This window comes from Chlamydotis macqueenii, chromosome 1 (assembly GCF_036417535.1).
Source record: "Chlamydotis macqueenii isolate bChlMac1 chromosome 1, bChlMac1.mat, whole genome shotgun sequence".
NCBI lineage: Eukaryota > Metazoa > Chordata > Aves > Otidiformes > Otididae > Chlamydotis > Chlamydotis macqueenii.
In genome coordinates, this window is record NC_141556.1 from 15,662,963 (window position 1) to 15,677,150 (window position 14,188).

At 35.7% G+C, this 14,188-nt stretch overlaps 1 protein-coding gene across 1 annotated transcript in view; it reads right to left on the reverse strand.

Moving 5' to 3' along the window:
* The window catches only part of COG5 (component of oligomeric golgi complex 5), a 187,734-nt gene that overhangs the window by 42,553 nt on the left and 130,993 nt on the right, over nt 1-14,188 (reverse strand). Inside the window, exons 11-14 of the mRNA XM_086746499.1 lie at nt 7,687-7,768; nt 5,140-5,344; nt 3,849-4,010; nt 2,372-2,471 (exon numbers count right to left, since the gene is read on the reverse strand). Coding sequence (XP_086602625.1) covers nt 2,372-2,471; nt 3,849-4,010; nt 5,140-5,344; nt 7,687-7,768 — 549 coding nt within the window. The remainder of the gene's footprint in view (nt 1-2,371; nt 2,472-3,848; nt 4,011-5,139; nt 5,345-7,686; nt 7,769-14,188) is intronic.

The following is a 14,188-nucleotide window of genomic DNA, read 5'->3' on the forward strand; positions in this document are numbered from 1 at the left end:
AGAAACAGCAATGAAATCTCAGTGAATTGCAATTCCTTTTTTTGTGAAATTGAGTAAATAAAAACCCTGATATCAGAATGTCTCAACATTTTTAGGACTGCACATTTCAGTTTTTCACCATTCAACTCTACCTGCAATATTCTAACATTAAAAAAAGCTTTTTCTAATGACTCTTACAAGCATCCCCCCATCTTCCTTCACGGAATTCTGAGATTCTTCTGTTTATTTTTAATTCGGAAGAGAACTCAATTGTGAATTCCTCCAGGAAATTAAATTTCCATCTTTAGCACTGATCTACAATAGCTATCAGAAATGAAGTGTCTGAGTGGACACTTTCTCTCTTTAGAAAGCTGTCGTTGGAGGCTGGATTGCAAGACTGAATGAAGATTGCATTCTTGGCTACACCACTGAAACACAACAAAACAGTGCTGTCTGACATAGCTCCTGTTCTACACATTGTACACATTTCAGGCTCAATCTGTCTGCCCAAAAATAGGTCAAAAAAAAGTTGAGATGTTCTAGATTATATCCACAGGGCTGGCAAGCATGTCACAGAACAAGTAGGAGAGCCATGCCCTTCTGGAGAGGCAGCTGCAGGCCAGGCATGATATTTTAGCACTTTAAAGATCACACTATACACCTATGCTTTGGCAACTGTGTTGAGCCCTTCCACTTTTTAATTTTGTAGCATGTATATCAGTAAGGTAATAAAATAGTTTAAAAATGCAGCTGTGCAATACATAATTGATATTGTTCCACAATTTGCAGGTATATTCTTGAAAGATATTCATGTTCATTCTGCAAGTTTGACTAATCCTGTCACTTTTTTTTTTCAGAGATCCAGGTTTTATTTTCAGTTGTCAAATCCAAGAATTTCAAGGGCTCAGACTCCCTCTTTACTCCTACATTCTCTTAGTTTAAGGTCAGCCAATAAAAAGCCACAAATCATATACTTGTCAGATTATTTCTACATATCCTTTTTTTTTTCAGGTTTTCTTAAGAATTTGCCAGCTGGCAGATCACAGAACAATGTATGCTTTCAAAAAAGCCACTGACCAGATTCAAACTCTAACAGAGATGCTGAGCACAACAGACTCCGGTGCTTTCACAGTTACAGCTGATATGTCTTTTTTTTTTTTCCAGTTGAATGCCACTCTTTGACACTACACTCCATGACAGAGAGATAAGTATAATTTTTTTTTACTAACGATGACTCTTGCAACCAACTAAAAATCCTGATTTTTTTCACGAGCAAATTTAACTTCAAAGTTATGAAGCCATGATTTGGTGTCTTTAAAGAAAGACTCAACTTAAGAATTATGGTTTAAATATATAGCAAAATAATGTAAACATATATTCTTTATGGCCTTCATGACTGCTTCAGCTACGTTCCTTTTCCATAGGCTAGCTTGCAAACTTCCTACAGACACTGTAAACAAGGTATATGTTATTGCATTGCTATTTTTTTAAAGCTATGCAGAGACAGCAGGTGTCTGAAAGGTACACAGAATCCACACTAACTTAATAGTTGCAATGATTTGTAGCCAATTGTTACCAAAAATTGTTAGCAAGTAGCTCTCTTTAAATGAACCATATAATAAATGAATGTCACCGGAGTCTGAGTTTGCTTTCAGAATTAATGTTGTTGAAATGAAAATCTTTTTTACAAATATAAGTAGTTAGTAATTTCTTGTGGGTCTGCATATTGCAAAAAATAAATTTCATCTCTTCATAAGAAAAGCATTAGAATTCCAGGAATAGACTCAAGGAGAAGACTGCTGATCTTAAAAATTAGTTTTCCTTATGACAACAACATTCATGGTACTATCCAGTAGCTTTTTGAGGCTCCTTACCCCTTCTTCTATTCAGTTTAACACTAGATAACAGTGCCTGGCAAATGATTGCAAGCATTTGACAAATACAAACAAATCAAGGGTCAGTTAAATATATGCCAAATAAGAAATATATGGAAAAAAATGCCCAATTTTGTTGCAAATAGTGAAAAAATATATTTGAACAGTCCAGATTTTAACACCATAAAGACGATGTATCATCTAACTGATGGAATATCAAATGTTGGTAAATATTAAACTGAATTGAATTGTCTTAATTTTACTTTATGACAAGTACATTTTTTTTTTAAATTAATATGGCAAATTCAATTTGGAATTATATAGATAAATTTTACTGCTGTCAATAGACTGTGTTTCTTTGAAGGCAGAATTTAACTGAAAGTGTTTCCAAATACAATGGAAATCCAGTTTCAAGGTTTTGTCTATCTAGATTGTTTGCTGTTATGTTGTAAGTCTACAAAAAATCAGAACACTATATATAAAAAAATATATGTTTTTAGAAATTTAAAATTACTTACAAGCTGCTCAGACTTTACACCGTAGAGCTGAATGGTCTTTGCCACATTTTTTGCCACAGCTAAACTCAGGTCTGGATCAACAGCAGCCACATTTAGCTCACTGGAAACAAAGATTACGAATCTTAATTAACAACTAAACAGTGGTGTATTTGATTGATACAGATCAACTATGAATACATAGTTACGTGGCATGTCAATTTAGAGAGATTAACACATACAACCAAGTCTTTCTAAGTACCGTAACTCAGTTTACAATTTAACAAGTCATTTGGGAATGTTATGTGCAGTGTTCCTGTTCTAGTAAGAATGAGCAAAGTTTAGGAACGACACTTCAGTATGAAATCACTATTAGTAAGCCATTCAAAAATATTGACTGCAATTAACTACATTCAAGCTTTGGCAGCAGCCTTCAAACATCACAGGTGAATACACAGTCATTCAACTCTGGAATTACATGAGCTGTGCAGAAATACTCAGGGGATGCCTTAGCTTGACACAACTAATAAGCTGTGTTTTATGCAATCCTTTATAGTAACAGAGGCCCCAAAGGAATGACAGGGAACAAATGGAAGAAGGAAAAGACTTCTAAATCACTTCCAGTATTTCTTGTTCATGGAACCCCCAGATCTCTATCGGCTGGGGCTGCATTCATAAATACTCCACTGAAAACAGACAAGCTCAAGGACTGTCACGCTGCTAGTGGTGAGACTAACCTCTCCCAAGGACTGGAGAGACACTAGGCACCCTGACACTGGAATAACCTTCTCCGAGAACTCTACAGGGCCCCAAACATCATTAGCTAAAGGTCACTCTGGAAAATTCAGTTGAGATTTCTTAATTTTCATGTCACTTTCCCTTCTCCTCTGCAAGGAGCAAAACAACATCAATAACCACACCAATAGGTATGTTCTGAGCATCTGCAACTTCCAGGCACAAGTACAGTGTCAGTATTTAATATTACACACACACATACACACACTGTGAATACTGCCCATAATTTTCAGATTGTATTAAACAGCATAGTCCTTACCAAAACCTTATGAGGGAAAACACACCACTGCTAATTTAAGCATCTCATTTTACAAATTCTACCTGGAACAGTTGTCTTTATCTATTATCTTGCTGTTTCACTCTAACAGAATATTTACATCAGGTATTATCACTTGCAGCCAAGCAACTATCACCTTCCCTTTGACACTGCCGGAATAATTAAGATATCAGACATTTACAATATGTGTAAAATTTCTCTTCCTGATCTTTTCTAAGCTGCAACAGTAAAATTTAAATTAAAATTTCAATTATTCCAGAAAAAATAAAATACAGAAGTATGAATCCTGACTTAATTTTTACACTAACCAGTTTTATAATTAAAGAGTAGTCAACCTTTTACTGCTAAGGAAGTCTCATTTCTAAAATCGTAACTTACAAGAAAAAACAAGTTGAAGATTACATTTTGCAATATATTATACACGTATACCTGGCTATAGTTTTAATGATGCTGTCGAGCTCGTCAGAAGAAGGAGGATTTCGACCTCCAGGAGGGAAGACAAGATTGATGGGATCAAAGAGTCGAGATAAGGATTTTGACAAATAAGCAGCTTCATAGTGTTGCAGTGAATCTTTCAAGGCCTTTTCTGGACTGTGGGTATAGGACAAAATTACTACATTTTAAATTAAAATACACAATAACATTTAATCATTCCAGACCATAGAAACTTCACAGTATTGAACCTGTTTTTTCCTTCTGCTCTTTAAGCATAGGCACTTGAAAAAATTTTAACGATACATAACACTTTGCTTTTTCATTTGAACCATGTAACTAGTCAGGGAGTCATTCTGTACAGTTCAATACAGTTCTTAGCACCTTCTGTAAGACCTACATGGAATGCCTAATTGAAGGTACTCTTGAGACAAACAGTGCTAAAAATATCTGCAAAATATCAGTAAGATATCTAGAACTGCAATGGAAGACCTTTTTGACTTCACATATTTCATTAGCAGATAGCTTGTACTCAGTTATATATAAATGCTGATATCTCTATGCATACAGAAAGCTTCAAACAGAAAGACTCTTCTTAAATTTACCTTTAATAAGCTTCAGTCTTTAGTATTTCTATTTGTGAAAATAAGTAAGCAGTAGCGCTCTCAAACATTTTACCTCACTGTCAGAACTCTGGTGAACTTTTTACTTTGCTTCCATTGAAGTAAATGATAAATCTCCCACTGACTGCTCAGGAACATATTTAAACTAATACAAATCTCACATAAAATATTCATTTTAACTTACATAAGTCTAGAAGTCCTAATAGACTTGATAAGCCTGTTGCAGCTTGATCTTTCTGATATCTACCACTCAGATCATGTTTATTCTAGATGTATAAACACAAAAACTGTGAATCATAACAAACTAAGCATTTGTCACATTCCAGTTATTGCGGTATCTGCTACTGCTATAATCGCAACACATATAAAACTGAATTTCCATCATTCTGCTTTTTTTTTTCACCCAAAGAGACAAAAAGATAAAACTAGTTAAAAAGTCAGAGACTTTGTGAAAGACAAGACAATCCAACACTGTTACTTATATAAAGTAATGAAAATCCTACAGCTCTAAAACAGTATTAAAGCAATAACTCCAAGAGGAAAAAAAAGCCTTTAAAATTTTCCCCCTCTGATAACTGGAATAACACTACATTCTTAAAAACATTCTGTTTCCTTGCAGGGTGCAAAGCTTCACATTTTATTGCTTTAGAATTCATAATACATACTCATAATCTTGGGGTTTTTGCATGAATATGTCCTGTGTATCTTCTTCCATTTGTTGTAGTTCAGAAAAGATTTCAGTAGTTCCACTTGTGTTAAAATTCCTTTGAATATTCTGACTATATTGTTGCAGGCGCTTCCACAAGTCATTATAAAGCCTAAGTAATTTCGGGTATTCTCCTTCAAAAGCTTGTTTCAGAAACATAGAGGCTGCAAAATAAAGCAGTAAGCAATATGCATTGCTAAGGTCAAACTAATTTTTTAATTCATATAAGCAACTTGTATCCTTGCATTTATATCAGTGAATTGTATACAATGTTATCCTATCTTTAACATTAACAATGTAATATTTAAAATTAAATTCAAAGTGGCATGAGCAGTCACATCAAATGCAGTTGACAAAGGTACCTATCTAAAGCACGAGCATAAAATCCACAACTGGAAGACTGAACATGGAAAACTTACTTTGTACAATAAAGATACTAATCATGGGCGTATTAAACTTAATTATTACTATTATTCACTTAAGCCAAAGTGCGATTACAACTCTAAATCTAGAAATTTTACGATTCTATGATTTTCTAACAATAGCTTGATGGGAGAAAAGTGTGAGGCTGTGTAACTTTGAAGATACCCACTTAAAACAGATAAAGGTAACTTCTGTGAGTCTTAAGAAATCTGATAAGTATATGCTTTTAAACACACTTCTTAAAACAAGGTACCCGAAATGCAATTCCTAAACTTGAAAAATAAAGAGTGACAAAGCCAGCAGAAAAATCAGCATTCTTTTCAGCCTTGAAAGGTTTGCCACAAGTAACAGGAAATGAAACAAATGTACAACTGCTTTACTAACTGATATTAATCCGGATCTAACATCACTCATACTTTATGGATTTCCCTTTATGTTAGGAGATTAACACTGTTCCATTCATTCGTAGGTTTTTCAGGTTCCAGACATCTGCCCTATTTCACCCAGCCTATCCTTTCAACCCAAATATATTTTAATTTTGAATACTGGAGGATTCACATTTATTATCAAACCCGGTTCTTTTAAGTCACGAAGCTATGTTTATAAAGACTGTCCCAACCTCACAAAAGCACATAATGATCTATTATCAAACGCTGTAAACTGCCATGAATTCCTATTTTTACACTATTTTTCTGATATTTTCTAGTCTTGCTCTGATCTGTAAGACCCAGAGGTCCGTGACTGATGTCAGTGGATCCAACCCTCAGAATTTCTACGGTAACAATAATAATAAACATTCTCATAAAGACGTGCCACTTAAATGAAAAAGTCTACTTGTAAAGATGTGTCACTTAAATGAAAAAGTCTACCTGCTGTAAGCATTGTTTCCTCAAAACTCAGCTGCAGCAAAGTAAAAAATCATTCACAGTTCAAAAATCCAACTGCTCTCTTAAAAAAAAAAATGATTAAATATTAAAATATTTTAAATCAAATATTTTTGAATATTTGACAACGTACTGCTGACAAAATGTGAGAGCTCCCTTACTTCTGAAATGCAGATCGATCCCATTAACTGATGTCACAATTTTACAATCTTAAAACCAAGTGCTGAAAACAGGTAGTACATGTTCGGTTTGAACATATTAAATTCCAGGTATGTACAAACTGCTGCTAAAGTAATGCATAAGGCAAACAATAAAATTAATATGTTTTAACACAAGATGAATACATTTTCTTTTGGGATCATCTAGTTACTTAGCAACCACTGAACATGAATCAACCAGTTAGTTCCTCAAAATTATATTGCTGCTATAAAGCCTGGAAGGACCAAATTTTGAGGGGCCAGTGCAATAGCTGAGATCACAAAGATAAATGCAAATCTTATTCACTTTCTCTGTAAGTGCAAAAGATTAACTTCATACATTGTATATAAACATGAAAGATATATTTATGAAAGCATCAAACTCACCTGGACTTACGGTCCAATTGCAAGCTGCATTAGCACGTACTGGTAATAGTACTGCCTTATGATCATACATGATTTTTATTTAATATTCCTTTGTTGTATCTGTTATTTATGTATTACATAAGTACAGAATATTGTGTAGAGTCAGAACACCAGCCATTTATCTATTTTTAGTCAAAAGACCATTTTGAAGAAACTCAACTCATATTTATAAAGGTATCCAAAAATGGCTAAAATCAGATCTTTACAACTAATCATTGTTTAACAAGAAAAGATTGTAAGAACTGCTCTCTAAAATCAAACTACTATTTTTTAATTTGGCAAACCCATTCACTTTAGAAAGTGTAATGTAGCATTTCAAACATTTTACCTTATGTTTTTGTTATTAGATAATGTCTAAATGAAGTAGAAAATATTTCTTTCTGAAAATTCAACCATAGTTTAGAAGGATCACCCTGTTTGGTTACAAAACCAAGAAGTTTTAAATTCGCAGACTCCACACAGAGTGAACCACTGCTACAGCTCTAGTTGAGGAGATAATGAGCAAAAGGCTTATTGAAAATAGAGACTCAAACTAACTACAGAACACATTACAAATCATTTATACTGAATACTTACAATCTGTTGCTGACTGAAACTGAGAGGAAAGTGTCTGAGTTACTGCAGTCCAGAATTTGTACAAAATATCAGACTGGCCACCCTGATAGCAAGAGACAAAAGAAATACAAGTTTCAAAACATATTCTTTCAAAGAATCTTAAACAATGCAAATGTTTCCACTCAAACATGTTCTACCATCACTGAGGATAAAACCTATGTAAATGAAGCCTGATTTTCCTCAAGTTTAAAGCTAGAAAAAAATATCAGAGAAAACAAAAATAAAAGCTTCAGTCTTCTCTCAAATGGAATATTTTCCTTCAAGTCTGAGAGAAAAGCTCCCAGCTCTCTAAGGGCATGAGTGTAGACTGAAGCAGTACACCTCAGGAGCTGAGTTAGAAAATCTCTTTGCATTGCAGTGACCTTCTCGCTCCATGGGGGTTCTCCTGCTGGCTACATCACAGCAATTATTGTTACTGCTGCTACAACGTACCTGCAAACACCGACCAGGGACCAAAACCAGTGCATGCTGCTCTCCTTCACACAGAAAAGTTTCCTATTTCTAAAAACATAAACCACTTGAAAATACTGTGAACCTCACTGTTGACTCTTCATCGCTTTGTGTCAATAGAGCTTGCTGTCAGAAGTGGAAATGAGGTAGCACATTCTTGCAAAAAGGACATTCGAGAAATAGCAGCCTGTTTCCTTACTCCCCCCAAGATCTTGCACTTACACTTAAGCCTTAAAGCGTGATTTTGTTTTCTCTCTTTTGCTTTCTTCATGTCTGTGTGTTTGAGGTAGAAAAAATTACAAGAGATGACGATGGGTATCCTGTCCTGCCCACCAGTTAGATACCTGGAAGGTTGTCCAGTGTTTTCGTGGGAAGGGGAAGCTCACTCTGGACAGAACGGTTTTCTTCATTGCATGGTATACATGTAACATATTGACCCTACTGTATAAATTAACCAGTTTGACCAAATCACTATAGTAATGAAAATGAGAAAAAAAATGCTCAGAATTAAGTAATGAAACAGCCAGCAGTGATGACAAATGACAGCAATTCTAAGGATTTTATGCTGGCACATGCCCGTTTCTATCCTGACTCACTCAGAAACATCCATGGTTTTAAATCAAAGCACAGCATTCACAGGGGGAAAGATGGGTTTAAGCAAAGGGCTTAACACTGAAATCGCTGTCAAAAGCATTTCCTCAGCTTTCCTTTTGGCACTGCCAGTGACTTCACTATGAGAAAAACAAACAAACAAAAAAAAAAACAAAAACCAAACCAAACCAAACCACCTTAGTTCCTTGTTAATAACACAAGCCCTTTTTAAGTGTCAGTTCAACTTCTGCACTATCTAGTACCAAAAAAAAAGGAGGAGATTAGCTATCAAATATAAAAGTCCAGCTACTTCCAACTGAATTACTACTTAAGATGACAAAGGAAGAAAGAACGTACTCTTGCACTGGCAATAACATGCAAAGCAATGAAGATGTTCAGAATGTCATCCATTAACAGGGTACCACTGCATCCCACTTGAAGATCCTGTCATTGAAAGACTGCTAGTTCAAGCTCAAGTTTCAGTTCCAAAACTATAAAGAACTGATATAAAACCTGAATATCAGTCAAAGGTATACTGAGATATCTAAAAATTAAAAAAAAAAATTGATAAAACGCTTTCACAAATTCTGAGATTATATGAGGAATTCATCCAATCCTACCCCTTATCTCTAAAGATATTTAAAAAAAAAGATAAAATTTATGGGTCACATGTTAAGAATTGAGAGAGAACATCTTTTATGCTGTTGGACTCACTCATACTCATACTTGTAAAATGTATGAGACAACAGAAAACTAAAATAAACAGGAATGATGGAATCTCATTTTTGAGTGCATGAGGACACTGATGGATTTAAAAACTGAAGTAACATTTTATAGCTATATTTGTATTTTCTGTAAAATTGTACTTGATTTTCATAAATGGGCAAAGTGAAATTATAATATTAGACAATGATTCAGAACGTGCACTGCTTAAAATATCTTTGGGGTTTTTTTGTAAATTTATTGCTGTAGCATAAATGTGAAATTACTCAGTTCTTCATTTCACAGTTTCACATTTAAAACATGAAAACTACTACAAAACAAATGGCCTTTCACATAAACTATAGAGTAAATTAATCAGCTTTAATACTCTCTATCCCAACCTGGAACACTGTTTGCCTATTCAGCATATTAAGTCAATTCAATTTCTAAATAATCTAATGGAGGTGGAAAAATACTTATAGAGCATTTTCAAACAACTTCTTTTTCATTACTGTAATCACCTTCTACACCTCTGTCATAGTCTCAGCAAAAAATGCAATGATTAAACAGTCTTGAAAACAAACTTGCATGTTGTCTCTCCACATCGACATTTCTATCTTAATTGTCAGATTCAACAGTGACAAATAACAGTAACATGCATGTGTCAGCATTTAACTTTCCTGTGAAAACACATAACATTTATATGTAATTATATATATACACATGTATTACATAAAGTCAGATATATACACATATGTATTCATGCAAATGCTTGCACAGCAGCCGCGGCATCACTGCCTATTAGCTTGTGTCTTCTGACCTGGGCAAATGCTGGTCACTAATTGTATCAGAACTTGGTAGTGAAGAAGGCCCTCACGTCTCAGCTAACCAACCGTATTATGTATGAGGAGAAACAGAGGGGAAAAGCTAAATGGAAAATTCAAACATCATTTCATACTGATTGACTACTCAGTCAAAAACGTTTAGGGGAAAAAACAATTTATGCCCTAGTTTTGGACTAACTAAAAACACTATCTATGGAGTCATTACTGGCTGCTTCTATAATGTAGGATACTTTGTCCAGGGTTCGGATGCAGTCACTCTGGAGGTGAAATATAGCTGCTGATTAACAGCACACAAAAGACCACGTAAGAGCTTGCGGCAGGAACTAGAAAATACTGTTGCCTACGCATACACCAGGGGGTATTTAAGTGGGTGGACTGTAGCTACCAAAATTGGAATAAAGCAAGGCATTAGCATTAGACACTCCTGCTGGAGTAAAAAGTGCCATATGCAACCATGAACATCCAGAAAACACTTATTTATTTTGTTTAAACCTGTAATTTTCTTTGCTTACATATTAATTCAATATATTATTTTCTTAAGTACTTTTACATATCTCACTGTGTATTTTTTAAATAATGTATCTTAATAGAGATTACTTTGTACCTGTAGATCACAATGGAAATAATAATTTAACTCTTTAAAATACAATGTGCAATTCCATTTGACAATAATCAATACTAGAAAGTGACGCAGAAAAGGGTAGCAAAAGCATTTATGTAGCTTAGCAGGAAATTAAAGGCATGCCCCTCTCCTTGTACTGGACAATTTCTTCAAGGACTTAAGAACAGAGGCAGGATGAAGGTGGAAGAAGAAAAGGCAGCACTGCTTGCCTGAAACGTACACAGCAAATCTTCTGGCTCATCTTATTGAATGGAAAGTTAATAAGCCTTCCCCTATGCCTCATATAGCACTGTGAGCAACGTCCCACAGTATCAGAGAGCAACTGTTCTTTCAGGCCTTTCACTTTCAGAAAACGTCATCTAGCTAAAATTGCATTCTTGTCATCTTCCCATCTGTAGGGTGTAAGCAATGAATTTGGTCCTCCTCTACACTTACACCAAATATCCTCACTGGTAGACAATGTATGGAAGCATTGGGTACATCCACATCAGTGATTCAATGTGTAGAAGGGATTCTTTTTGCTGTAAATCTGTCCTGCGTCTATACTGGTTGTCCTGCAGTACCCACCGAAGTGTGTTAGCAGACTAACTTCCACTGTTGAAGGAATACACAACCTCATCATCAGCTTGAAAAGAACAACTTCTGCAACTAAACAGCTTTTTGCAGTGTATCATCATATTTTTGCAACAGAACACACAAGGATGCACTAATATTTTTATCAATTAATATTCTGAGACTTTAAATTGGGAATTTTCCATTTCTCCTGCTTCTGAAAATGAAATAGAACTGAAAGATGTTAAATTACTCACACCCCCTCCAAAATAAAAATGCTTGCTTTGAAATCTAGCCACAAGAAGATTAACATCTTGTGATACAATCTCTTGTAGCAGGAGCAGCTGACAAGATGAGTAATGAACTGCATCCGATTATCTTTTCAGCTCTGTGGCAATCATTTTCGAACAGCTTCCTATTCCACAACCAACAATATTGGGAAAAGGTCACCATTCTGTCCTATTCCCGCCCCCCCCCCCCCCCCATCAGTGTATGTGCTTAATAATGCAAAGAACACATAAACCTTTGGAAGTTAAGACATCTGGTACCATTATCCAGGGTAAAACTGTTTCAGGTGCATATTGCATATACAGAAATCCTACATAAAATATCCATACATAATTTAAAGTCCTCTCAGAAGGAAATTATTACATTTTATCATACAATAGAGTGCCATTTCCTCTTTTCATGCAATGCATTCTTTCTTCAACCAAAGATCCTTAACTGTAATTGACAGTATCTAAAACTCAGGACAGGCAAGATTTAGGTTGGCATGTTTTCCCCATCATGCAATACAACTGAATTAGATCTGTGAACATTAATTTCAAGCAACTGTAGGACTATAAAGGCAAAACAGGATTTTCCCCCAAAAGCAGATCCATTCAACTCAGCATTTTTGAACTGATGGTACTGTCTGTTTGCAGCTTTGTTTTGATCTCACAGCAGAGAAAATCTGAAGACACATCATACTTTGCATCACTACAACATGGTTGGGAGGTTAAGGTCAGACACAGAACTGGCAATTTTTTCTCTTCTGTGAAAATTCTCCTATACCTAAACTACGCTTACATAAACTAACAATCTACCAACCTAAACTGGGAATTAAAAATATTGTCGCTGCTGTTCCTGCATCCAGTGACTACTTTATTCCCCAGAACTGATACAGCTTCCTCTTGTCTTCTTTGCTGTCAGAAAACAACTGAACAAGTGCCCAGTAACATAAACTAGGGCAACCCTCTGCCGTTCTGACCTGCTGGACAGCTGGCCAGAACCGGGGTAATAGAAGGATGCTTTTGAAACACATATGGACCATAAGCACTTAGCTGCTTTTGAAAATGTTATTCCTAGGGAGTCCACTTGCATCTGTGCAGAGCAAAATAGAAAAACACAACAATCAGATTCCAGTCTGGTCCATCCACTGTAATTTTACCATTTTTCATACTGTTTAAAAATTTGGTACTCATTCACACATACTATTCACATAAGAATTACTTGCTTATGGAAATTACACACATAAATCAGACAAAATATGTCCAGCAGGCTAGACCACAAATGATAATGAATTTTCTCGTCAGTAGGGCTCACGTCAATGTGTACATGAACTGGACAAAGATCATTAGTGTAAGTCGTAATTCAACAAAATCTACCTTTATTAGAATAATAAATGGAGGCAGTCTGATTGACTTCCATGGTAAACCTCGTTTAGGTGAAATTAAGAATGTGCTTAAGTGCTTTGCTGAATCAGGGCGAAAGGCAACAATCACCAAAAAATGTGTTCACCTTGTATAACTATTCACTTTCAACTATTACTATAAAGGTACTGTTGCCAATACTCTGCACAGAGAGTAATAATGTGCAGCTTCCCTACAATAGAGGGGTTGAGGGTTTTTTAGATAAAACAATTAAGAATGTGTGATAATACTGCATAATGACAGTGCCAGGAGACACATTGGGACATTGCTCTCTGTCCAGCTCAAAAAAGCAAAGTTGAACACAGGCTTGCGCATTCTAGGTGAACACAGACTAGCAAACTGTATTTTAAGATAAGGTTCTCTTAAGTAAATCTTTCTGTTGTAAACCAATAAAATTGAGTATTTCCCCAATAATACAAGCGTAGTAAGTGTAAAAATTTAATATTCTTATTAATATTCTAATGGTAAAAGTTCAACACTTGCTATCTAGGACAGAAAACGTCTACACTTAGCAGATGTCAAATTCAAAGCAGTCAACTGGCCTTTCACGCAGAGATTTTAAGCTGCAAGTTAACAGTCACACAACAGCTGAGGTTGGAAGTGACCTCTGGAAGTCATCTGGTCCACCCTCACTGCTTAAGCAAGGCCATCTAGACTAGGTTGCCAGGACCACCTCCAGATAGCTTCTGAATATCTCCAAGGATGGAGACTCCAGCTGCCTCTGGTCCTGTCACTGGGCACTGCTGGAAAGAGCTTGGCTCCACTTTCTTTGCACCCTCTCTTCAGGTATTTATATACATCGATGAGATCCCCCCGAGCCTTCTCTTCTCCAGGCTGAAGATCCAGCTCTCTCAGCCTTTCCTCAGAGGAAAGTTCCTTCCTTCCAGTCCCTTCATCTTTGCGGCCCTTCACTGAACTTTCTCCAGGGTGTCGACATGTCTCTTGCACTGGGGAGCCCAGAACTCAGCACAGTACTCCATGTGTGGCCTCATCAGTGGTGAATAAAGGGA